The sequence below is a fragment of the Varanus komodoensis genome, unplaced genomic scaffold, assembly GCF_004798865.1.
Source record: "Varanus komodoensis strain SLA01 unplaced genomic scaffold, ASM479886v1 scaffold1, whole genome shotgun sequence".
In the NCBI taxonomy this organism is placed as follows: domain Eukaryota; kingdom Metazoa; phylum Chordata; class Lepidosauria; order Squamata; family Varanidae; genus Varanus; species Varanus komodoensis.
Window position 1 is genome coordinate 37,887,510 of NW_025335268.1, and position 26,630 is coordinate 37,914,139.

Consider the following 26,630-nt stretch of genomic DNA (forward strand, 5'->3'; position numbering starts at 1 on the left):
TCCAGCATTGGTTTTAGGAAACAAATTCTGGGGAGTTTTCTGCAGCTAGTGCTCATTCAGGTACCTTCAGGGAGCCTTGTATCTAAACACCACAGATGTCCCTTATGCCATAAGCTAGAAGTCTTGCCATTTAAAAAAAAAACAATTTTCCCAAGATTTTCCAGAAACACCAGCATATCTTAACCTTCTCTGGATATGTAAGCTATCTTAGAACTTTCATATTACACACAGTTATACTAATGGGAGATGCTTTGATTTGTCAGGATTTGCAAGCGGATGTGGCATCCCACAGTTCTCTATATGCCAGTCTGTTGCAGTTAAATGATTCCCTGTGCAAAGCAAGTTCCAACGAAAGTGTGAAGGCATTTAAAAAAGACTTGGAAGAGCTTGACAGAAGATGGAAAAATCTACCACACACAGTGAGCAAAAGGTTTGTCCTTCTATTTAAGTAGCAGCACTTAACTGACACAGAGATGCTGGTCACTGCCAAAATACAGAGTCTTATAGATTCACCCTGTTTTCACATATATCCATAGAAACTGGGCATTTAGTTTGGGTAGAGAGTATGAGGATGACAATAGTTCTGGGACTTTGTTTCCTTCTATGGGTTTAACTGAACATTCTGTTAGACCAGCTGAGTGATGCAGAACTTCAGACCCTCCAAGGGCACCCAGATGGCTGCAGCCATTTTTCCCAGCCAACAATTATTTTGGTGTTTCCTGGCTTTTGCACAGTTTCTCATTCTCCTAAAAAGCTGAAACACCTCTCCTAAAGCTAAAACATTGGAAGTAAGTGCTTAAGTGAAAATACACTGGTATTTTGGATATTTTGGCCCACTTCTGTTGCCTTGGCCTAGTCCCCTGTTGTTTTCAGTTGCACCCACCTGTGGAATGCAGCCCTTGAAAACTTCTCCTTGATGGGATGCAGCCCTCAGAGTAAAGGAAGTTCTGCACCTCTGCACTGGAAATAACCTAAAAAAAAAAGGAAAACAATGCCATGGATAAATGCCATATATAAATTAGCTTCAATGTCTTCTAGGATAAATTTCCTCCAGTCTGTGCTTGCTGAACATAAGCAATATGATGAGCTGCTCCTCAACTTTTCTGACTGGATTAAGCAGTTTCTTGGTATCCTGCAAGCAACATCTGAGATAAATACAGCTGATCTGCAGCTTGCTGTGTGCCACAACAAGGTAATGTTTTATGCTTTTATATGTTTTATAATCAGTAACTGCCTGAATGAAAGCAGCTTTATCAACAATGCCTTAACAAACCAGTTATGAGCTTGTTGGGTCTTTTACCATAAAGATGCAACTAGGTGAATTGACTGACTAATCGTTCCATTGGCCTTAGTAAGTCTTACCTCATTTTCCACAGAAATTGAGCTTATATTCACAAAAGCAAACAGACAGCCTGAGACTAGAGGAAGTCGACCACCTCCCGCACTCCCACAGCTCTCCTTCAACTAACTTGGAAATGAACTGATTTTTTCCTCACAAAATGGGAACAAATTGGTTTATTTCAGGAGATAATCCAAAGTGATTGGAAAATGAAATGGGGGACACATGCACATCTGTTCATATGGTGTTGGTTTCAACCCACAAGGTCTTGACATTTCACTTTGAAATTAACCTCTTCCTTACATACAGGACCACAAAACAGAAGTAGAAAGAAAGTACAAGGAACTGCAGGATCTGAAGAGTCATGTTGAAAAGCTGTGCTCTTTCAGTCGGCCAGAAGATCTCAGTGTGTTCCAAAATAAGGCTGAAGACTGTCTCCAGCTTTACCAGGATGCCAGCCAAGTAATCAGCCGTCGGCAAGATGTTCTACCTCATGTGAAGGCCTTTCTAGATCTTCACACTGCTGCGTCACGTGCACTTCACCACTCGAGGCAGATGGTGGAAACCACTGGAAAAATAGACAAGACTAAGTCTGAAGTGCTGGAAAAGGAGCTGAGTGAAGTTATTCAAGATGTCAACAAACTGGAATCCACAGCAGCTAGTCTGGATGCATCCCTAACTAAAGCCCAGTATCATCTGAAACATGGAAACCCTGAGCAAAGGACCTCCTGCAGGAATATTGCTGACAGCGTCTGCATGGAATTGGAATCCACCCAGTCCTTGCTGGGAACTAAGCAAAGTGAAGCAGAAGCTCTTGGTGCTCTGTTTACCTCTGTCATGGAGCGCAAAGAACAACTCTTAAAAAACATTGAAGACCTTGAAGAAAGGGCTGACAAAGAAGGGCTGAAAGAACCAAGTCTTCAGGAAGTTCAGCAAAGGTAAACAAAAAGTTCATGATATACCACTAATTTGGATGGATTTTATATTGGTTCTTAACTCACCCTGAAGGCCAAGATGCTTGCAACAGCTGCTTTTGCTGCAGCCCTAGAACCTGGATTATATATTATATTATCTACATTTCTTTTTCCCAGTTTCATTCTTTCTTACCTAAGCATGCGATTTTTGTCTTGCCCTATCAGACAGAGAATTTTTGTATACAGGAAGCACTTAAAGACTTCCTCTGGCACTTTACAGATCTTTACAACTTCTCTTTCATCTGAGGGCAACTGCAGTTAACTGCAAATGTAGTAACTGAGGCAGCAGATACAGGGGTCCTGCTATCTATTGCAGAAGTATCTACAAATTGCAAAAGAGATTATCATATTTGATTTCCTCATCAGATATGGATTAATGCAACCTTGGGTTCCTTGCAAATGGAAACATGTGAAATATAAATCTAATAATAATAAAATTAAAACCATTTTCAAAAATGACTGAAGATAGGGGAGGTTCATAGAACCTGAAGCAATATTTGTGTGGATGTAGCAGTATAAAATTCTGGTGCATCCATATAAATCTGGTACAATTAATGTCATCACACATGCTCCTGAATTTCCTTGTGATGCTGAATCAGACAATGTATTAGATTTTTCTCTTTGTTACTTTTATTTTGTAATAAATAAACCTTCCAGCAAATAAGCAATGCATGTTATGTATACAGTATGTTGATTTTCAGATTAAGGATTTTCAATCAGTTGGATGATGAGCTGAATTCTCACCAGCATGAAATGAAATGGCTGATGAGCAAAGCAAAGCAAATTGCTCAGAAAGATATAAGCCTTGCTCCAGCAGTTGACAAAGAGATTAATTGTTTGGAAACCACCTGGGAGGATACCAAGAAACTAATCCAGGAAAGGTAAGTATATAATTAAATACAATCTTTAGATTTGGCCCGGAGGTTTAACTTTGATAGTTGAGGTAGCGCATTGTTCCCGGCCTTAGATTTTTAGAGCAGTACATCCAATGAGAAAAGGCTTCCTGTTGCCTGGAATAGCTGACAATGTCCACCTTCCCCAGTACTAAATGGAAGTTTCTGAGCAGAGGCAAAGGGCAATGGGGTAGTGCCAACTCACAGAACCAGGGCAAGCCCGGGGCAGCTAAGAGACCTGCCAACTACTGTTCACAAGCACTGGTGTAGGGCCATTCAGAAAGGCTATAACATGGCATAATACCCCAATGTTTTCCTAATTTTCAGTCTTGTTTAATGGCTCTAAGAATTAATATTGTATTATTTTTGATATTCCATTGTTTTGGTTTTGTTATTGTAAACTGCCAGGAGGCCATTTGGCATCTGGGCAGTATAGAAATCTGATCAGTCAACCAACCAACCAATCAATCAAAACCATAATTTACCATAGTGCAAATATTACATTATATACTGTAGTTAGAATTATCATTTTCTACTTTGTCTGTGTACCTTTATTTTCTAGTCTTAGCATGGAACTGAATGGAGTGTCCCCATGTCTTTCACTGTGAAAAGGTCATGGGAAGGGAATAATAATGCAGTAAGATTTTCTGATGATAAATTGTACTTTCAGTCCTCACTTACATAGTCTTCTTTTTACAGGCAGGAGCAGTGCTGTGTCCTTGTTGATCTGCTTCGGGAATATCAGAGCCTGAAATCCACAGTAACTAAAGCCACAGAGGTTGCTAGCAGTGTAACTATGGCCAAGGCCATGTTAAAAGATCGAGAAGATGTGAGATGGGCCTTGTCAAAGGTTAATTTAAAATTATTTTAATCTCAGTTTTTAATCTAGATATGTTTAATTTAGCTGGATGATTTTAGTGTATAAATGGATTATAGTCTACATCTGTGATGTAAAATGCATCTACATAATTCTAACTACAATGTCAATTAAAGGTGTAGAAAGCTAATACGTTAAGAAATTCTATGCTAGCCCAGATCCAGGTTCTTATTTGGCCTTCTAACTTATGTTAGTCATCATAAAAAGTTTAAGTGAAACTCTAGCCTTAAAGGTCTTTAAGGATTTCATGAGGTCTGGGAGTTATTTTCAACCCCCATTTCCATGGGGGAAACCACCTGTCCTACAGGTGCCAAAATTGAGTGGACATTTTAAAAACACCCAATCCTGCATGTAGTGGATAGAATGATGGACTGGGACTCAGGAGATTTGGATTCAAATCCTACTCTCCCATGAAGCTCCTTAGGTGACTTTGGGCCAATCATTGCCTCTCAGCCTAGCCTACCCCATGAGGATAAAATGGAGAAGAAAGAGAGAATTATATAAACTTCCTTGGGTTCCTTGCAGGAAAACAGCAGGATATCAATGGAATAAACAACTCCCAATAAATTTCTTCAATGAGGCTTACTCCATGGCAGGTCTTCCTAGGATTGCATTCTGAAGCTGAACACGCAGAATGGATGGAGAACCCATTTAGAGTTGTGTCTAACAAGCACACACTTCTATTCACAGCATGAAGCCGCCAGGAATGAGCTGAATGACAGACAGAAAGACCTGGATGCCTTCACCAACAAAGGAAAACACTTACTAGCAGAGCTGAAAAAGATTCAGAACTGTGATCCCCTGCCAGTGAAAACTGATATGGACAGTACTGTAGACAAATGGCTGGATGTAAGCACTGCGTTTGATATGGAATTTGAAGAGCTGAATACTGCAGTACAATACAAACAAAAATAATCACTGTTAATTAAGAATATGCTCAGATTTTGATGTAGCTTTTGTCTTCAATAACATAAGTAACCAGTATGATCACTGGAAGTAAGGGATATCTATAGAATCAGACCTGAGCTTCATTATACATAGACTGTGTCATTCAAGAGCGGCACAGTGTATGTATATGCATGCTACTCCCGGAAAGCTTTGGTTTTGGCACCTTCTCTGAGGTCACAGAACTGGCAGGAGACTCCAAAGGGAGACTCAAGACTCTGATCCCTGCCCTTGCTCCTTCCCCCTTGCAGCCACCGCAGAAAGGTTGACTCCAGCAGCTTCCTGGGCTCATAAATGTGGTTTAAGAAGGAGGAACAGGGAGATATTCCAGTTGCTGAGGACAGGGTGGGGACAGGCTAGGGTACAAGAACTGTGGCCTATTCAGTGCTGCCCAGTTCCTATCCTTCCTGTGTCCTCCTTGACACAGGCTCAATGGTGTGTTAAGGACCAAAATGTATAAAGGAGGATGGAGAGACAAAATCACTCTCTCCTTGGAAGGCCAGTCGATTCTTGGAACATCTGGGACTGGGGGCTTCCATGGTACCTTGGCATGAAATTTGTAAACTACTTCCTGATGACACATTGATCCAATTCATGGACAAGGCATGTTTTGAACAATACATTTGAACAATACATTGGGTCCTTAATGTGTTTGCAAGGACTAGCAATACAGAAAGGTAGTAGCATCCCTTCCAATTTCAACGTGTAGCAAAGTCTACATGACTAATAGAGCAATAAAGTGTAAAGGAGTCAGGGAAGCCCATGATAGACAAAGTGCCTTCTCTGTGGTTTGGCAGGTTCTGTGGTGAGTTTCAGTTCACCCACTGGCCACTGTGTAGCCATCGGCTGAATCAATCTTGCTTGAATTTAGTCCTTGAGAATAGTGTAACTGGGAAATAGGAATCAAATGGCCTTATCGTGATTGTATCAAGAATCTTTTTGGTTCCTTAGAATTTGAAGAATTTGAACTTTATCCAAAACCTTTCAATGTCTCTGATTAAGTTTTTATCCTGTGAATAGGCTTCCATTATTCAAGGGCAGCCAAAGAGCATTTCTGGACTGCACAGAGGTGATACTCAGGAAGGTGTTCTGAGTTTGTCCAATGATGAGTGTGCTCAGGAGCAAAGTTAATTCAGCATTCTTATACTGGGTCGAAGCAGTAATTGTTTTCTTTCATCACATCACAGGTGTCAGAGAAACTTGAAGACAGCATAGACAGGCTGAGTGTTTGCATGTGCTTGTGGGAAGATGTGCTGGCAGTCAGTGACGACATTGATGGGTGGTGCAGCAACTCCAGCTCACAGTTGAATGACATCATAAGCAACTTGGCCAGCTGCCAGGGAATTGAGTCCTTCCTGGAAGAGTTTCAGGTGCTGTATAAAATACTTACATGCCACTACTTGTAGAAACATTATAAATTCGTGGACAAAAAATGCAAGGTATTTCCAGGTCCTAAATCCTCAGCAGAAGTGGAATGATCAGGATGTCTGAGGATACAACAACCATGATCTAGGGTTTTTCCATGCTTTATACAAAAATGCATTACATCCCCCTTTGGTATACCTCTCAGTGGGGATCAGGGCAGGGCTGGAGGACACGATTTTTCTCTACTGTGTGTCAAGTATTTTATTTGCTCCTCACAAAGATACATGAGCATGCCCTGTTTGAAGTCTAAACTCGAGCAGAAGCACGTGGCTGCTGCAAATATTCACAAAATGTCAAACATTTGACTCACTTTCATCTTGTTCCCAAGTCCAAATTTGATCTCTGTAGATCTGCACAGATTTGGGGACATTTGTGCAAATTGCAGGAGACTTTGCATACCTCCCATTTTATTGCTGCTCAATTTGTATAAATGTCCTATTTGCATAAAACAAGCAGCTGTCTTAAACACAATCAAGCACCAAGCACAAGAGGAGGATGAAATGATGTCCTGAGAATCTTGGCAATCTTAGTCAGTGCTTTATTTTTCTGTATGAATGAGTGGCAACCAGTCACTTCTACAGGAGAGATTAATGAGTGTACTTGGGGATACCACTGGGCTATACATTAATTCGTCTACTCTTTTACAGGTTCAGATTAAGCACAAAGAGCAAAATTTGGAGCAAATCAGTTCAAAAATAGCTGAACTTAAAGAATTGCTAAATACAGAAGAACTTCCCCCAGATCTTCAGGTAGAATATAGTTTTAAACAATTACAGCCTGTACTTTATTCCAAGTGCTTGAGAAGTTGCTTTAAGGAATCAAAACAGAACGTCTTACTCCTTCAGCTTCAAGTTTCAAATAAGTTTTATCTGAATTATTCACTCAAAATCTTAGTAAATGGGTGCTTCCTGAGGGTTATATACCACCAACACCTACCAGAATTTTACATGCGGTCAGTCATGGTTGTCTTCAACTAGTAGTCCTTTCGTATTTTCCTATTGCTTCTTCTATATTCTTCTCTTCTCCTTTAAGGAAAAAAAAGCTGAATTGTTGTGCAATGTCCTCTGGTTGATAGGTGTAGGAGGCCCTTGTCTGGAAGCACCCAGTGTTGCAGCTCCAAGGCTCTCTCCAAAAACCAGAAGGTCATGAGTGCAGCACCTGGAATTTCCAGTTTAAACTTTTTCAGCTAGCAAGGCTGGGATGGGCAGTGGGGAAGAAACTCAGTGTGAAATTTTGCTACTCTGCTACTGGTTTGAAGCATATGACAGCTTTATATGTTCATGAGTAAGCAGCTTCTGCTTCGCTCTGCTCAAACTGGAGTAGGAGGAAATCACATTCAGGTAGGTGATTTTGACCTTGTCCTGGACAGGGTAGCAATCCTGCTAAAGGACAGGGTCTGCAGCTTGGGTGTACTCCTTGATCTGGAGCTGTCCCTGGAAACCCAGGTGGCAGTGGTGGCAAGGAGTGCTTTCCTGCAGCTTCAGCTGGTCCATCAGCTGCATCCTTACCTGGACAAGCACTGCCTGGCAACAGTGGTACATGCTCTGGTAACCTCCCAATTGGATTACTGTAACATGCTCTACATGCCCTTGAAAATGGTCTGGATACTCCAGACCAGGCTGCTGACAGGGACTGGTCATTATTCTCACATAACGCCAGTCCTCTACCAGCTCCACTGGTTTTCAGTGGAAGTCCAGGCCCAATTCAAGGTGCTGGTTTTGACCTGTAAAGCCCTAAACAGATTGGGACCAGGATACCTGAAGGAATATCTCCTTCCTTATATGCCCTCTAAGATCTGCAGGAAAGGGCCTGCTCCAGGAACCCTCCTGAAGGAGGTAAAAGGGACATCTACTCGGAGTAGGGCCTTCTCTGTGGTGGTGCCCAGATTGTGGAATGCACTCCCTGGAGAGGGTCGCCTGGCATCGAACCTATATTCTTTTCAGCGCTAGGTTAAAACCTTTTTATTAAAACATTATTTTAAAAATTAGTATTTTAATGGTTTTAACAGTTGCTTTTGATTTGATTTATTTTTATTGGTTATATATTGTTTTATTAAATTGTGTTATTTATTGTTTTATTGGATTCTGATTTTAATGTTGTAAGCCATCCTGAGATGTTATACATAAAGGACAGCGTATAAAAGTTTTAAATAAATAAATAAATAAATTTTAATGGTCTCTGGCACAAAATTTAACTCCTTCCGTGTAGAAAATTTGCTTGGTAGGAGGGAGAGCTACAAACAGTCCCCAAATGTGCTGGTATTCTGAATGTAGGGTTGATTGTTTATATGGGAAAGCATTCAGAAATTTAAACCCTGAGCTGAAGACCAAGGTGATCTAAACTAGAAAAGTTTTTTTTAGATCAACTTGAAGTCTTTCCAAGTTAATGATTTTATTTCTCCCATTTTCCTTTGCTTCTAGTGTTTTCACCAGATTTATATAAAACATAAAGTCAAATGTCATTTCATGTAGCTAGCAGTTTTACAAATTAGGTAGGAATAATCTTAAACATTACTTTCAGTTAAAGTCTGATAATGGCAGAGAGGGTTCACCTTAATGAAATGCATTTATTTTTAGTTTTTAGAAGCTGATTTAAGGAAAAACCTCACACATGCCAAAGATATGTGTACAACAGCAAAAGAAACACTGCAAGATTTCAGTTCTCAGAAGATGCAGTTACATAACTTTGTCAATCAAATGGAAGACTGGCTTACCAAAATGGAAGAATCTCTTCTAAGCTGCTCTCATAGCCAAGAACCAGCAGTTCTAAGTAGAGTCAAGGTGGGTACTAAAAAACAGTCTAATGTCCTGTATATCATATTCATTTCTGTGTGTCGGGATGACCTGTCATAATCTGATGGGAACATATTTGCCTAGCACCCCAGCATGAAGGCATGCACAACCATAATTAATGTCAAATTAATTGAAGGGTGTCTTTGAATGCAGTTACAGTGACACATGCTGTCCAATAAGTTTGCCTTGTGCTGGATTTTAATTTTCAGTCACTTCCATACTCCTCTGAAAGTATGAAACAAATCTAATAGTAAATCCACAGTGCTTTAAAATGTGTTGCATTAAATATCAAACATTTGTCTTTCAGAAAATACAAAAGGAGCTGCAGCAACAGCAGAGCCACTTTGATTCCACGCAGGAAACCCTGAACTGCCTCTGTCGCAAATATCCCTCCATGGAGCTGGAGGCACTTGGGGGCACTGTCACCTCGCTGATAAAGAAATACGAGACCGTGAACCAGTTAAACTTGAAAACCCAGGCTGCCCTGCAGGAATCCCTGGAAAAACACTTCCTAGGTGAGCTCTCTGGGCTGTTAATGTATGCATTCTTTAGATCACAGGAATGCCTGAAATTCCTTGCGATGCTTCTGCCAGCCAGCCAGGCCGTCAGGAAATTTGTGGCAGCCTTTCATAAACCTCCCATTGACAGAAGCTGATTTACTTGCTTGTCCTCTGGCTTGCAAGGGCCCACTGGGAATTTTGAGAAAACATCTTAATACCACCTCTGATTGTATGCTGTCAGGCGGGTGTGGCCAAACACTTTCTGTTTGTTTATGTGTGCCATGCTGTTTCTTTGAGAGTCACTTTTTGTACCTGTGTGCTTTTCCTTGATCCCTTCCTGACCCCTTTGCTGGTGTCTCTCTCTCTCTCTCTCTCTCTCTCTCTCTCTCTCTCTCTCTCTCTCTCAGCTCTTGTGCCTGCTTTCTCCACCTCCCCCATGGCTTCCCCTGCTTCCCCACAGCCATCCCAGCTGGGCAGCACCCCCAACTTCTCTGCTGCTGTGCTCATCTCCATAGCTTCCCAGCCTGTCTCAGTGCTTTCCCTCTCTCCCCTCATGTTGTGGTGGTCCATTTTCTCTTTTTTGTTCGTGGGGAGGCACGCTGTGTACAGAGCCCCAGCTTGAAGCCAGCTGCTTTTTCTTTACTCTTTCTGGGCTCATCTGGAGCCCAGAGGCATTGTGGGGAAATAAGGTTGTGGCTCAGTGCCATAGTTTCACTTCGAAGGTATTCCAGCTGCTAATCAAGACATGTTAAAATAGGCAGAAAGTCCTAGTTGCTATTCATTTAAATTTCTTTCTGTTTCTAGTTCTATTAAAGTGCCATGGCTGTATAACAGGGACCTTTGCTTTTATAAGATCAAAGTTGTTCATTACAGAGGATGATGCTTCATGAACCAATCTCTCATTTGCATCAAAATATATGTCATTGTCTTTGTACAGTTTTGCTTTTTTCATTTCAAAGTTCAAAGGTGGAAAATAATAAAGAATATTTGTGTTTACTTAGGCAAATAGAATATCTGCACCAACCTTTTTTTTTATATACAGTAATGATTTGTATCCATCTTCCCTCTTTCTTAAAGAGTCTTTATACGGGTTTCAAAACTGGTATTCTCATCTGAAGACTGCTGTAAAAGACTTAAGCATTACATCTGGGGACAGTAAAGCCATTGAAGTAAAACTCCATGAACTGCAGGTATGTTTAGAAGGTTTGATTCTACTCCACATTTTTACATCTATCAAAGATATGCAAGTTGCTTTTTGAGAGTCCTTGGATGGCCTCGGAGTGCTCAGTGAGCAGGATCACAAAACCGCCATGTGTCTGTGAATCGTCCCTTCTATTGCCAATTTCCTGCAAGTCAAGGGGAGTAGCAGGCATCCTGGCTACTGCCTCCTAACTTCAGAAGTTTAGGAGGGCGGTGTGGTGAAAAGGGCTGTCTTTGGGCCAGGCAAAGATTGAATTGGATTGTTTAGTGTTTGCCTGCATCCATTTATCTAGTTTGCCTACCCTATAACAAAACAGAGAAAGAATCCATGGTTTGTTCTAGTGGTTTTTGGGGTTGTTGGCAGAGAAACAGCTGTAAACAATCCAGGTTTGGGATATCCCTTAGTTGTTTAGATACTCATCCTTTCATTAGGAATGATCAGATAGCATTCATGACACCCTATCATTAACAAAATTGTGGTTGTCATGGTCCATATATTTGCAAGTAATTCTGTCTTCCACTCATTCAGCTGGAGAATTTGCTTGGGTGTTTTTTTACAGTTTTTTATTTCATTCATTTGGTGTAATCACTAACCTTGTTACTTTGCTGCTCATCCTTTACTCCAAATCACAGAATCATAGAATAGTAGAGTTGGAAGGGCCAGTGAGGCCATTGGGTCCAACCCCATGCTTATTGTAGGACCCCAAGTGAAAGTATCCCTGACAGATGGCTGTGCCTGCCTTTCAGTAACCCTATGGTTAAGTGGCAATCTGCATTCAACCCTTTCTCACTCTTGAATCTGGGTTATCATGTTGTCTGTACCCAGTTTATTTTATTAGGGATGGTATTCAAACCTGTAGACTCTACTTGCCATCTGAAGGAATACAGTCACCATATAACTAAGCTGCATATGACCCATTTGTTTGTTTGTTTTATTTATATTCTGCCATTTTTCCCTCCAAGGAACTCAAAGCGTATAATTCACCTCTTCCTCTTCATCTTATCCCCACAACAACCCTGTGAGGTAGATTGGGCTGAGAGTCTGTGACTGGCCCAAGTCACCCAATTGGCTCCATGGTCAAGCAGGGACTAGAACCCAGATCTCCTGAGTCCCAGTCCTGCACTCTTAACCACTACACCACAGTGATTAACTGGTTGACCAGCTAATTGGTATATACGGATCAGCTGAGCTCTTGTTATGTAAATGTTCCTGTCATATTCATGTTCCTACTGCTCTTCCTTTACCCATGTAAATTGAATATCTGTTTCACTCAGAAAGCATTGGACTCCGTTAGTGAAGGAAGGAGCAAACTGGATGCAGCCTCCCAGGAAGGGGAACATTTATGTGCTTACCTGCCAAAACCATCAGTGAGCAGCATCCAGGAGCAGATAGCCAAAGCTCATCAGGACTTCGAGGGGTTCCTGAAACAGTGCTTGAAAGATAAACAAACTCTTGAAGAATGTGTTGCAGAACTGAAAAGGTAAGTTTTCTATATGGCATACTTTGTATTAAAAATGCACGTGTTTTCTGAGCCACTGAGCCCAGGAGGGGCTGTTCTTCTCCCAGCCAATTAAGGTCCTTTTAAACTGGAGATGCTAAGGACTGAACCATGGGCCTTCTCCAAAACCACTTAAATGGTTCCACAAAAGTAAAAATATGTCGCATAGCACAACACTGAGAAACTGTTGGTAATGAACACGCACCATTCTGTCTTCAAGGAATAATAAATCCTCCTCCTTCCATGGAAATAATGTCAGCAACAATTCCAATAATAAATAATCTTGCCCATGAGTTCATAGAAGATAGTACGTCATTCTGTTTTCTGCCGTTAAAAGGTTAAATGTTAAATAATGCTAAGGTTACACTCTCTTTCCTTGAAGACTGGGCAACGCTTGTCAAATCTTCATCTGTTGGAAGAGAAGGCAGTTGTGGCATTGACATTCCTTTTGAAAGCTTGCAACTCAAAGTGTGTTTGTGCAACAGGATTAGAACAAATAGACAAGATGTTTGATGCTCTCGACTGCATTAGAAGCTCTACTTGAGGATTCATTCCACAATGTGATTGCAGTGTTGACCTTGCTTGCTGGCCCTCCGTCCATCCAGGCTGGCCCTCCTGCTTTCTCTCCATGCTTCTTTGAGTGGGGGAAGTTTCCCCCGTACTTGCATGTAGACTGTCCTGCATGTTGGTGGTTTAGAATTCTGAGTGATCAGCTGTCAGAATTAGTGAAGAGTCTGAATGCGTATGGCAGGTCCCCACACCGACGGCATTGACGAGGCACAGCCTGCTTTCCCCATAATTGCATTATTGTAATTTCTTGACTAATGATACCTAAATAGGGTTTATATTGACAAATATTTATGTATTTGTATTTGTTTCATTTCTGTCCCCTCCTGCTCAATCAAAGTTCCTTGCATGGTTTACAACCATTTTAGAGAACGACCCCTCTGTTAGGATAATTGTCTCACTGACTGGTAACAGACATAAGCTGCAATAGTTCAGAATTTGGAAAGTTCCATTCTCAGTGTAATTCCCAAGGCCTTGTTTAATATATTTAGATTGCCGTTAGGTATTTTTAGAATATTCATCATCACAGAAAAATGCTGTGCCATTCTCAACTACTAGAAGCTGAAATTGTACCCAGACCAGTTTTGTTTTGTTTGAGTGATGTTATCTATGTAGTAACTGCATGCAGAATTCTGTATTTATCTAGCAACAACTACACATGTCTGCTGTGTACAGTCTGTTTGGTTTGTAGCTTTGAGAATCTGTACAGTCTGTTTTGTCTGTAGCTTTGAGGATTTGTGCAAGAACCAGAGTCTGTGGCTCCATGAAATGGAAGAAAGGATGAGCACAGAAGCTCTGGGTGAGAGCAAACAGCATATCCCTGATAAGGAAAAAGAGATGCAGAAAGTAGAAGCATTTCTGGAAGAGCTTCTGGTGGCAAGGTATAGAACTATCTTTACATTTCCTGTCTTATCCCCACTCTGACCATATCCCAAAGACTGCAGTAATCCTAAATGGTTTGCTTTACATGTACTCTTGTCACTAGAACAACAGAAGACTAGGACTCTGTAAAATGTAGTATTTAGAAAGCCAAGAAAGAATTGACTTTTGAATTGGTTCTGCTACTAAATGTTTTTATTCATATTAGGTTAGGAGTTAAAGGGAGTTCACTGTATTTCGGGAAAGTAGTTTCCATATACTATAGCATGCAGAAACTTTTCTGATACATCTCTAGTATAACTGCAACAAGAAAGATTTAATCATATTCCACCTGTAAAGCTTGCTCTCAGTGCTATGTTTACCATTGACTGCACTACTGGCAGCTAATTATGATCATAATGAGAAATATATCTCAAAAGTGCACCAACTATCCTTTATTTTCTATTCTTTATTTGCTGCTGCACTCCTATGAGGAACTGTGGATACACTGCAATCTGTTGTCATAATTGCTATATTTGTAATTATTTATCATTATTAGAATTTGCCTGTGTATCCTTACGGAAAGCTGTTATTCCTATCTTGACTGTACTTCAAACTGTTCCCCAATGGGAAAATTTATTATTGTCCATAATTTGTCATAGTTATAATGTAGCTGTATTGATTAAAGTATAACTTAGATACTTCTTTCCCCATTATAAACTTTTCTTTAGAGACTCCTTTGATAAACTTACCCAGAAGGCTCACATTTTAAATGAGAAAGGCTATAGTGCTGGAAGGGAGATCCGTCTGGCATCTCAGCACTTTTCTGCTTATCAGAATCTAATCAAAGCAGTAAAGGAGAACCTCCGGGCCTCTCAGGTTGCCCTCCAGGAGCACCAAGCTTTCGAAGAAGCCCTGCAGAGCATGTGGGCATGGCTGAGAGATGTGCAAGGAAAGCTGGTGTCTGCAGAGGGCACCGTTGGAAGCAAAGTCCTCTTAGAGAAACGGCTCTTGCAAATACAGGTAAAGTAACAAAATGTTGCTTGTATCAGAACTACTTCTGTAGAATGCCCGAGGTTGCAGATTCTTGTTCTAACTAACTTTAAATGGACGTATACCCCAGTCAGGTCAAAAACAGTTAATTGCAATCAAGGAAACACAAAAAGGAGCCAGCAAGGTTACATGATCGTCCCTGGTGGTTTGTTTACAAGCTTATAGATTACTTGGGCAGGGAGAGCCAATGGCAATGTGCAGTCAGGGTAAGACAATGAGCAGGCTGCCCAGGAGTGGCCAGCCTCACTCATTCCCCTCCTCAAGTGGCACTTCGTGGAGTAAAGATTTAATGTTTCCAGGAGAAACCCAGAATCAACAGAAAGAAGCAAAAATTGCAAAAGGAAGCTTGGATGACCTAACCTGTTCCAGAAACACATGTGTTTCTGATCATTTGGAGGCCCTGGAAGCACTAAATCTCCATTCTGAAAGTGGTGGGTGATGTTTGCAGAAGAGAATTGGCAGGACTGGCTGCTTAAAGAACAGAACCCACAGTGAGCCCTGCTGCTAAATGGGCAACCTTGGACTCAGTAAAATTGCCATGATAATCTAAAATAAAAATTAAAGCTGCAGTAAACTCAGTGAAGGATCTACCATCTGAGGTAACTGCTCAACCATGTGGAAATGCAATCATTAATTAAAATAGTTTGATGACAATTAAAACAATTGTGGAGGAGAGGAGTTCCACAATACAGAGTGCCACCAGCAAAGGCCAGGAACACAGATGGACCAAGGAAGCAATAGAAAGCTGCACGGAACAGTGGGAAGGCAATTTCTAAGGTAGGGCTGGATTTTAGGAACCTTGTTCAGGGCATTTACCTATCATCCTCTCTGACAGAACCGGCATTCTACCTGGGTAGCAACAGTCCCCTCAATAGCTATGGTTGCAGCTGTTCTCCCTATTTTCCTAAAATGCCATTTGAAAAAAAAGAAAGCTGCAGTCTTTTTGTGGTAGTAGTTGTTATTTTTATCCAGAGTTCTGGAAAATTAGAACTTCAACTGCAACATATTACAGGCAAATAAAGATGGAGACTGCAACTACAGTTGCCAAGGGGATCAGCATGGGAGATTCAGAGTGGGACAGGCCAAATAAGTTGCGTTGTAGTGCCATATTTTTTTTTTTAGCCTGCTTCATATCGTTCTTATAGCAAAATGCTTATGAATGGTTTTTGAAGAATACGCTCTGGCATTATCCTGGAATTAGATGAATTCTCACATCACTCTATTATCACAGACAGAAAATAACTTAGACAAATAAGTCATTCTACACCCAGACTAAATGGCCTATTATTTTCTTATCAGCCATGAAAATAAATATTCTATTGATTTTACAAGTAAAGAAATTCATTAGGTTTCTTGTCTGGCTCCACCAATTTTATTCTTTCAAAATCAGTGTCAATTCTGACATAATGTTTGTTTAAAATGATCAAATTAAACTATAACTGTAACTTTGTACTAATAATCCTGTAAAGAATTGCCACCAGAAATCCAAGTCACCATCTTATATTGCCTATCTAAGTGACATGGAAATTCATTCTTATTACACTTTCCTAAACATGTGATTCAGCCTTTGTCACAGACTATGATAAATGGTATTCTTGTTCTCTGTAAGCTATTGAACAGGAAACTCTACAATTCTCTTGCATACTAGGATATCCTTTTAATGAAAGGTGAGGGAGAGGTGAAGTTAAACATGGCCATTGGCAAAGGTGAACAAGCCTTTAAAAGTAGCAATGAAGAAGGGCAGAAGATGATACAGAACCAGCTGCAAACATTAAAAGATCTTTGGAGCAGTGTTATCAGCACCTCAGTGAGCTGTCAAAGGTAAGTTCTTTCAGTAACTGAATATTCTAAAAATGTGGTAATAATTATGGGAATTTTCTTTACTGAGAGAACCTTTGTGTTTGGCTGAATTACAATCACAAAAAGAAAGTCCAGGGACCTTCCAGTACAGTGCATTATGGAGTATGGGATTCCACTGGGAGAGGGAAAATCTGCCCAGTATTGGCCTACTAGCGCTACACAAAGTGGGACAAGGAAATGGCACCTCTGACCAATTAGCGAAGTAGTGCATCACCTTTCTTACATAATCCTCACAGATAAGGAGATGAGAATAAGGAAAGAACTTGCCACAGTTGTTGTTGGTTGTTGTTGTTGGTTGTTGTTGTTACATTTATATGCTGTCCCATAGCCCATGGGGGTCTCTGGGTGGCACACAACAAAACTATACAAATAGGTAAAAAAAGAGAATTGCAATTTCTTTCTCCCCCAAAAGAATTTTACACTTTTCCCCTTCCTCTCCCATTGTTGGTAAAATGCCTTTCTCCATTCCAGCATCCGAAATGGAATTGGATGGATGTTAAACTAGGGGGAGGAATTACAGCAGTTTATTTCTCTAAAAGTTTGCAAGATTTTGTCCTCACTGTGTATTTATTCTATGCAAGCTTGCTGGAATCTGTGATTAATAAATGGAATGACTATCTGGAGAGGAAAAGTCAGTTGGACCAATGGTTGGAGTCAGTAGACCAGAAAATGGAACAGCCTTCGGAGCTGCAGAATGGCTTGAAAGATAAATTTTCCCAGCTAGACTACTTTCAAGCAATTGTTTCAGAAGTGGAAAATCATTCCAGTGACCTTCACCAACTCTTGGGAAAAGCTAAAGAACTACATGTGAAAACAGAAGATGACTCTTTCAGTGAAGTTGCTCAAGAGGAGTTGAAGACACAGTTCAATGACATTGCAACAGTCGTCAAGGTAAACATTTTGTAACATATTCCTACCTACCCATCTAGACATTTAGTCAATGATATCTCGCAATTGCCACATTATGGTGCTAATCATAACCAATGATCAAGGTTGCCTGAGTCACCTGTTAGCTCCAGCAAACATCATTTTTCTATGATAATGGTATGAAACAGAACTTCACTGCAATCACAGGTAGTAGCCTAGTTCAGCTTGGCAATTTACTGGGCCAAGAGCCATGTGAATGCTTTTGTGGATCACTGTCTGGAACCAGAGGGAGGTTCCCCTTCACTTCAGAGAAGAAGCCATCTATGGAAGGTATGGTTATCACTTGACAGACTCTCGAGCCAGCAAGCCACAAGATGGGCTTAGCATAGCTAAAGTTCCTCTTCTAGTGAGCTACTTTGAAGGTGCTCAAGAGCAGGAGATGGCTGGCTAAGCATATGTAGATGGCTGTATATGGACTTCTGCTCAGCTAGACTCTGGTACCAGGGTGTTTCGTTTGCAGCATCCTACATCATCTTTTGGAATGGTTTGTTTTGAGCCTTCCATTGAAAAACGATAAGACAATGGAAAATACAGTTTTAGTGCTTTATTCTATGATCAAGACACTTATTTATGTGCTCCAGTGTAGATGCCCCTTAGTTTACCTGCACCACTGTACTGAATTAGTGTAATTCCTGAAATCTGCCAGAAAACTCAGGTTCAGGAGCAGCTTATATCTGGATTCTCCTGTCCAGCAATCCTGCAATCATTCCACAGAGCTAGTACAAATTATGATAGAGCAGTTAAAGCCACTGAAATGTAATAAATGTAAGAACATGTAATAAAACATAGCACAGAATAAATAATTGGAATGTGCAAAAAGGGCAAGGCATATAAAATATTCTCATTCTCATCCCCCAGCCCCATATATATATACTAGTTTCAGTAGACATTTGTCTTCACTGTCCTGTGGCTTCAAGCAAGACTTCATTGTAATGAATTCCAGGAGAAAATGTGGTTCATTCATCTGGAATTCCTTCTGGAATAAGGAGGAGCAGAGAGAAAGAATAAGTCATGAGATAGACATGACTCACCATGTACATTTCTTTGGCCTAAAAGTTATTTCTACAGTTACACAGTCAGTTTATCCTGAGTGAATGTGAAGGCCTATGATTGCCTTCCCTGATCTGGTGCCCCCCAGATGTTTTCGATTGCAACTCCTAGCATTCCTGACCATTGGCCAGAGGTTGATGGGAGATGAAGGCTAGGGAAGTTATAGAGAATTTATCTCCCTCCATAGAGAACCATTTCTTCATGGAATCACATAATAGCAGAGTTGGAAGGGGTTGTGAAGGCCATCAGGTCCAACCCCCTGCTGTTAATTTTGTATTGCCGTAGTTCACATACACAGAAAAATAATTATTGAGGCACTGGTGATCTTGCTCCAGTGTAATACTATTGAAAGTCTTGTGCTTAAGCTGTTCCTCCTGCTTTTCCTCCAGCATCACCCAAGGAGAAGATAAAAAGCTGGCATTTTGTGTTCAAGTGATTTTAGTTTATTGGTATTTCTACATTGGAAATGTGGCTAATCAAATTCCATAATTTATGATCAGCCCTTTGATAATTCTTGTTGTGCTTTTCTGTACTTTTTCAATAATGTCCTTTTTCAGGTAAGATGACCAGAACAGAACATTCCAAGTATGGCTGTACCAAAGATTTGTATAAGAGGAGGAGATCTTGGCAGTTCTATTTTCTATTTCTAATTATGACCAGGATGGAGCTTGCCTTTTTCACATCACCTGCACCCTAGGTTGCGATTTTCCTCAAACTGTCCACCACTACCTCAATATTGCATTTTTTCTCATTCACTGCTAACTCAGATTCCATCAGCCTCGAAGCTTAGATTTTCTGCCCCAGTATGCATGCCTTGGCACTTGCTTACACGTAACTGCATTTGACATTTTGATGCCCATTCTCCCAGCTTGGAGTGCTCCCTTTTGGTTTTAAGCACCCCAAATAGTTTGGTGCCATCAGCAAACTTGGCCACTTCACTGCTTATTCCTAATTCCAGATAATTTATGAATAGGTTGAAAAGTATTGGCTCTAATAATAATAATAATAATAATAATAATAATAATAATAATAATTTAGAACCCTGTGGGATTCCACTGGTGGTATTTCTCCATTGGGAAAAAGTGCCCTTTATTCCCAGCCCTGTCTTCTGTTTCTTAACCAGTTAGTAATCCATAAGAGGACCCCTCCCTGTTATCTGCTTTCTTTCCTCTTATATATTTAAATAAACCTTCACAGTTGGCCTTGATGTTATTAGCGATAATGCTCCTTAAATCGTTCCCTTGCTTCTTTGATTGTCTGCTTGTATTTCCCTCGTGCAAGTTTATGCCCCCTTCTGTTTTGTTTTGTTTTGTTTTTTGTTTTCATTTGGGCAAGACTTCCGCTTTTTAAAAGAAGCTTTCTTCTCCATAATAGCTTCCTCGACTTAACCAAGCTGGTGATTTCCTGGACTTTGCCTGCTTTAGAAATCAGAATAGCAAGGATCCAGCAAAACTGCAATTACTATTAAGATATGGTTTCCTTGGCAGAGGTTAGGGTGAAGGCCAGGCAGCAAATTCAGTCTCTAAGCCCTAATTCAGTCTCTTTTCGCTTACAGGAAAAAATGAGAAGAGTAGAAGATATTGTTAAGGACCATTTACTGTACCTTGATGCAGTACATGAGTTTACGGACTGGCTTCATTCAGCAAAAGAAGAGCTGCATCGCTGGTCAGACACCTCAGGGGATTCAACAGCCATACAGAAAAAGCTGGTCCGAATAAATGTGAGAAAATCCTACTACATTAACTTTATTCTTAACTTCAATGCATACACATTAGACATGGCCTGATGAACATAAGTGCTAGAAAACACTAATTTCCCTTAATTGGTTTAGGTTCAGACTTGGCTTCTGTCAGTGGAAGCATTTCCTAAGCAGAGTTCCCTGCCAATAGAAGGAAGGGACATGGCATGTATTGAGTCCCCCTATCCTTTAGGTCTTTGTGCCCCCTCAGAATCTGCTCTAGGCAGTTGGGGGACCTTCTCAAAAGGTGGGGGAGATAGTCCTGGGATTGTCAGGGGAGGAGCATGCCCTATTTCCCTACTCCTGCTCCTCATAAGGAAAAGCCTCCATAATGGGCTCACATATCCAGACGAGGCTGTAGCTGTTGAAGTGACTCTTGTCATCCTGTCTCTCACTTCAGGCCCCTCAATGCACACTCTTCCAGAGAAGGTCCTGTTTCCATCCTTAGATTCTGCAGATTCCATTTCTGAAGCCATCACTCTACCCAGCCTAATGGTCTGAAAGCAAGTTTGTTCCCTATAAGGGGGAAGTTCTTACATAGAGTATAGGAGATGCTAGCAGCCTCTAGGAAGCCCACGTCAATAGAAGACTCATTCTGGGTTTGCAAGTTACTGAGACAATGTATAGAAAAGCCTGTTGGGCTTCCAGGCCCACCCAGCTGGAGCAGTTGGCGTTCTGTTCTATGTTGTCTGGAAAACCATTTCACCAGAACCCTGTACCCCCATGTCAGATTAGTCTTCAGTCATACTAATCTATGACAGTCTAATCTAATCATACACTACAAGAGAGGCAGAACAAAGCATCAACAGGAGTCATGACCTGAAATGTTCCAGTGTACCATAAATTGGCAAAAGTACCCCCCTCCTCACTCCTCAGAGCCCTGTCAAAACCGTTCCCATTCATAGAAGGCAGAGTCTGGATCCAAACTAGCATATTTTCAATTCAGTTGAGATCATTCTTGCCCATTCCAGTTTTGTTCACAGGTACTGCCATCTATTGCTAAAGCTCAGGTATCTAAAGTAAATCAAAGTTTTGGCACAGGAATGTGTCTTGCACACAGCATACAACCAGTTAAAATCAGATCCTGCAAATGCACAAATAAGATTCAGAAATTGTGTAACAGCTTTTCCCTGTAGGACCCGTATACATGCCATGTGCTTCTTTGCTATTTCCTGTGACCGAAAATGACATCACCTTTTAAGTATCATACCCACAAACAAAACACAATTGTAAGAGCTCCCCAACAAAAAGCATGTTTCTTTCCTCTTTTTGTATGTCGAACTTCTACCTAACTTTCTGTTAACCTTCTTATTTCCTGGATCATTTTCCCACCTCCCCCTTTGTTGTTTTAACCTTTTGCTTACATTTTAGCACAGAATGTGTTTTTGGTGAAACTGCTTTTGAGCATGGAGTGGTGAGCGTATCTGTTCCTTGGAAGGCTACGTGTCATTCGTAGTAAGTGTGCCGTTATCCAACTGAAGTGGATCACAGCCATTTTAGTTACCATGACGATATTCCATTGCAGGGGCTGATAGATTCCAGACAGACGGGTGAGAGCCGCCTAAACAGAGTTCAAATGCTGACTCCCGCTGTGAAAAAGAGCACAACCGTTCAGGGGTGCAAGCACATAGACGCTGAAATGCAGGCACTTCAGGCCGACTGGAAGCAGTGGGAAGAGAGCACACTCCAGACCCAAAATGCCTTGCAGGAGCTGGAGAGTCAGATGGCTTTGTCGGAGCAGGAGTTTGCCACACAGGCTGCTGGTCTGGAAGAGGCCCTGCAGCACTTCAGCACACTTCTCGCAACCTGGTCCGAGCGACTGACCCGTCTGGATAGCAAGCACACAGACAAAGAGATAGTGGAATACTGGCAGCGGGAAAAGGTAAAGCATTTTCCTCTCCCAATCTTTTTCAGTGCCAAAGACAGGGAAACAAGAGCCACTCACCGAAAAAGAATGTGATATGTAATTGCTGAACTGAAAACTTTGCAATGCCCTTTGAACTGGGTAGGAGAAAAACTTAGACTGGAAGGACTGGTACTGACTGGGTGTTCGTTACTTGTGGAGGCATTTTATATTTTCCCTTGTGCACGCATGTTACATTTCATTGCTCAATCTTTGTGGCGCTAAAAGTGGGGTCTGAGTAGAGGCAGAAGTAAAGCACACACAGAGTTGTTAATGTTCTGCTTAAAACTCTGTTTTCCAGGAACCTTTGATTCCTTCCAGAATTTCTTTATTTCATTCTGTTTATATTCCATGCTTCCTAAAAATCCCAGGACAAGTATCAACAATATGAACAACATCAATAAAAACATTAAAAAAAACCCAATAATTTACCAGCAGAGAAAACAAATGCATAATCAATGATAGATCCCTTCCTACTCATTATGACAGCAACTAACTGTGTACCCTGGTAAACGAACATTTCATAGCCTGGTTCCAAAAAGTTTATAAAGTTGGTGGCAGGCATATCTCTTAGGAGAGAGCAATCTGGTCAAGGCACCACTATGGAGAAGCCCATGTTTTATGCCACTACTTGTTATATCTCACTGTCATAAAACATTGTGTGAACAGGAAACAATTTTACCAAATGTTACTTCATTTCACTGTGTGGGAACTATTTTGTTTCAAGGGGACTGGTAGCCAGTAGATCTACTGGCCTTCAGCTTCTCCAAAAATTTGTTTGCAGTTCTTCAGCATGATGCATTTAATGGTAAAACTTTGTTTTGCTAAACCATCGTTGAAAATCCTGCACACACCTTTGCAAACAATTCTTACTCCACAAAATTGTGTGTGGATTTTCTTCAGCTTTTGGCACATGGGAAGGAGGAGGAGGTCAGCTTGCCTCATCTAAATGTATAGATGAGATAGCGGTGGTGGGGTGTGTGTGTTGTTTATTTTTTACATCAAAAGAAAACATCTCATCGCCAGCTATAAGGTTCTTTAGAAGCCGTCCAGCTAAATTTGGAAATCGCAAATGTCTGTGGGAATGACACAACAAAATTTCTCAAAATGTTGTCTTGGCTCTCAAGGTTCAGGGATGCTCTTTATTTTCCCCATTCTGCATGGAGAGGCAAATGGAAGAAAGGCTGGAACAAAAACCTGGGCCATCAATTTCAGCCCATTTCTCATTTGTTATACCCTACCAAGGGCTCGAGATGACCCAGGAAAATCCATAATATACTTAGAGAAAGAATTACTGGGGACAACAGATGTTGCTGCACTAAACAATGTTTTTCTGCTTTTCCAAATATAGTAATAATGTTAGAACCACTGCTATTGAGCAGCGAGTGATATCCATGGCATATAAGCCAGTTCAATTAACCCTCATATATACATGTAATAATCCATAATGTTGGGATATCCTTATTCTTAATAAAAATGAATGTATGCCTTTGCAGCCAATTCAGCTTACAAATAAATACATAGTAGATATTTTTATCTACTCCAAAAAGTGCTAACACTTTTATACTCTCTTTTTAGAAGTGCATTTTTAGGAAATGATGATAATTCAATACTCAGCTAAACAGAGAATCCAGTACAGTGTATATCTATGAAAAGTGGAGAGTGTCACGCAGTTATAGAGGGAAATGGATATTATATATTTTTGGATGTAATTTTGTTTCAACCAGGAAACCCTGGATGCCCTGACAAAGGCAGAGCACAGGACTGATGATATTAAGAGTCAATTAAATGATCTTTGTCGATTTTCCAAAGATTTGAGTACCTACTCTGCAAAAGTATCCCAATTAATTAAGGAATATAACAGGTAAGTTTCCATTTCATGAGCAAAGCGTACAGTGCTGTTAGATGTATTGTGTGACTTTTGACCTTTACAGCAAATTAAAATGCTGCAAAAGCACAAAGGGCTAAATTATTCCATTGTTGAGCTAACAGATACAATACATGTATTCTTTCTTAAGCTCTGATGCAAGTCACTAAAACCCCTAATATTTTGTTACATAAAACATGTTTGTGTTTTGGAGTAAATATTTGCACCTTCCTCTAACATAATCCTGATTTACATTTTTCATTTGACTAACATGGTACGCTGAAGTCTTTGTCTGCAAGCTTCCAAAGGTTGCCAGAGTAAAGAGCAGGCCTTGCAGCAGAGATTCAGGACAGCCTTCAGAGATTTCCAGCAGTGGCTGGTCAGTTCAAAAATCACAACTGCCAAATGTTTTGATGTGCCTCAAACTGTCAGCGAAGCTGCAGCCAACATACAGAAAATACAGGTAATACTGTGACTCTCGTCCAGCATTTTCAAAACAGGATATCCACTTACAATAGCATTTTTCTGCCTCGCGGGATTCTCCATTATATTTGTGTCAAAGGAATCTGGAGCTAAAACCAATAAATGCTGTGAGTCTTAGCAAGTAGTTAATTTTTAACAGTACATAAGCACAGTCGCAAATAATTAATGACTTGAAAATATATTACCCAACCAAAAACATTTCATTCCTTAACTAAAATTATGTGGTATGGGGATAACAGAGTGCTGGTTTGAATGAAACGCTAAACCATAGTTTAACCTTATAAAAACCAGCCCAGCTGATTCTCCTTAGGCCTCTGCACTCACCCTTTGAAGTGGCTGCAAGGAGATCAGAAGTGTTTCCATTCATTTTAATGGACCACATTTTGCTGTGTCAATCAAATTACAGTTAGTTAATCTGTGGATGAACTGTGGTTAATTTTAATTACAAAACAAGGCTTATAAATCTAGCTTGTTTTCACTGAGCATAGTTATGATTAATCATAGTTGAGTGTGAGGGTGACACTCTAAACTATGGCTAATCTAAAGTACAGATGGAAGCTTCTGACCTTCTCTTCATGACCATGCTGGGAATAGAGGTGAGGATGGAGCACACAAACTCAGGAAATGGCTAGGATTGATGACATAAAAATATTGTGCATGCCAGTATGCATGTAGATGATTTTGTTTGTGATTCATGAATATAATGAAAAATACTAAGGAATATGTATGCATGATACTAACCATCCATTAATAAACTCTAATAATAGATTTTGGTGATTATCCTGCACAATTAAAATAACTTTGCAGAATGAGAGTATCAAAGTGCAGTTTCAGTATATTAAAGAAAGCTCAAAGACATCCAATAAACCGATATGTGACCAGATATACTTTGTTCTTGGTTAGCTACCACATGCTCCGCCAGGATAACAAATAGTTTAAATACGGAACTAGTAGTATGTTCCACTAGAGAAGTAAATATTGCTTGTTTGCAAACCAGCAAGCAAACCCTGAACTTCTGAAAGAACTTCTTTCTGGGTTTCTTGCAAAAATACTGCCTGTTAAGGAAATCAAGGGTAAAGAGAGGTCAATAAAATTTATGCCTGGTAGAATAATTTACTGGTTTTTCAAAATGACTATCTCTCCCACTTTTATTAATGATTTATTATTGATGAAGTGAGGGGTTACATATCTCAGGTTTGGTGCAGAATCTTCTCATTTCACTTGTTCACGTCCACCTGTGGTATGGGAAAACGGGAGGTTACCCACAGCTCTCACTGGATCTCTGTGTAGTAAGTATACGAGTACAAGGGGCAAGTCGCAATTGAACAAGCATCCAATTTAGTGCCTCTTTCACTTGCTAAGTTTAGCATGGGGGATATTTGCGTGTATTCCTTTTGAATTTTATAATTACTGAAGGGTTTTTTTCTACATAACTTAGGAATTCTTATCTGAAACTGAAAGTGGCCAACAGAAATTAAATTTAGTGGTGTCCAAAGGAGAACTACTGTGTTCTATTTTGCCTAAAGAAAAAGCTAGGTCTATTGAAGCTAAAGTTACTTCAGCAAAAGAAGACTGGAAAAAAATTATCACCACTCTGCACCAGAAAGAAACAGCTTTGGAGGTATGGAGTTAATCACAAGAAAGTGAGCTTTCTGGTTTTTTCATTCTAAGTGTTCCCATATCTAATTCTGTGCTAACAGAACTGGTGACAATGATATATAACTTCCTGACATAATAAAATATATGCAGCTTTTAAAGCTATTTTGGTGGGATATATGCTTCCCAAATAAAAATGTAAATACATTTTTGAAAGCAAACGGTTAATGTATCCAGACTCAGTATGAAATCCTATGCATATTTAGACCGAATTGAGTTCCCAA

General features: G+C 40.3%; 1 protein-coding gene across 8 annotated transcripts in view; it reads left to right on the forward strand.

Annotated features, from left to right (window-relative positions):
- The window catches only part of SYNE1 (spectrin repeat containing nuclear envelope protein 1), a 317,660-nt gene that overhangs the window by 114,949 nt on the left and 176,081 nt on the right, over positions 1–26,630 (forward strand). For all 8 annotated transcript variants that reach the window (XM_044422636.1, XM_044422576.1, XM_044422595.1 and 5 more), the window contains exons 37-57: positions 264–430; positions 1,039–1,192; positions 1,649–2,277; positions 3,015–3,194; positions 3,906–4,056; positions 4,774–4,932; positions 6,216–6,398; positions 7,101–7,202; positions 9,030–9,233; positions 9,553–9,760; positions 10,823–10,935; positions 12,221–12,426; positions 13,737–13,892; positions 14,601–14,892; positions 16,571–16,743; positions 17,364–17,673; positions 20,315–20,479; positions 22,023–22,379; positions 24,128–24,264; positions 24,553–24,730; positions 26,189–26,371. In XM_044422636.1, coding sequence (XP_044278571.1) covers positions 264–430; positions 1,039–1,192; positions 1,649–2,277; positions 3,015–3,194; positions 3,906–4,056; positions 4,774–4,932; positions 6,216–6,398; positions 7,101–7,202; positions 9,030–9,233; positions 9,553–9,760; positions 10,823–10,935; positions 12,221–12,426; positions 13,737–13,892; positions 14,601–14,892; positions 16,571–16,743; positions 17,364–17,673; positions 20,315–20,479; positions 22,023–22,379; positions 24,128–24,264; positions 24,553–24,730; positions 26,189–26,371 — 4,407 coding nt within the window. The remainder of the gene's footprint in view (positions 1–263; positions 431–1,038; positions 1,193–1,648; positions 2,278–3,014; positions 3,195–3,905; positions 4,057–4,773; positions 4,933–6,215; positions 6,399–7,100; positions 7,203–9,029; positions 9,234–9,552; positions 9,761–10,822; positions 10,936–12,220; positions 12,427–13,736; positions 13,893–14,600; positions 14,893–16,570; positions 16,744–17,363; positions 17,674–20,314; positions 20,480–22,022; positions 22,380–24,127; positions 24,265–24,552; positions 24,731–26,188; positions 26,372–26,630) is intronic.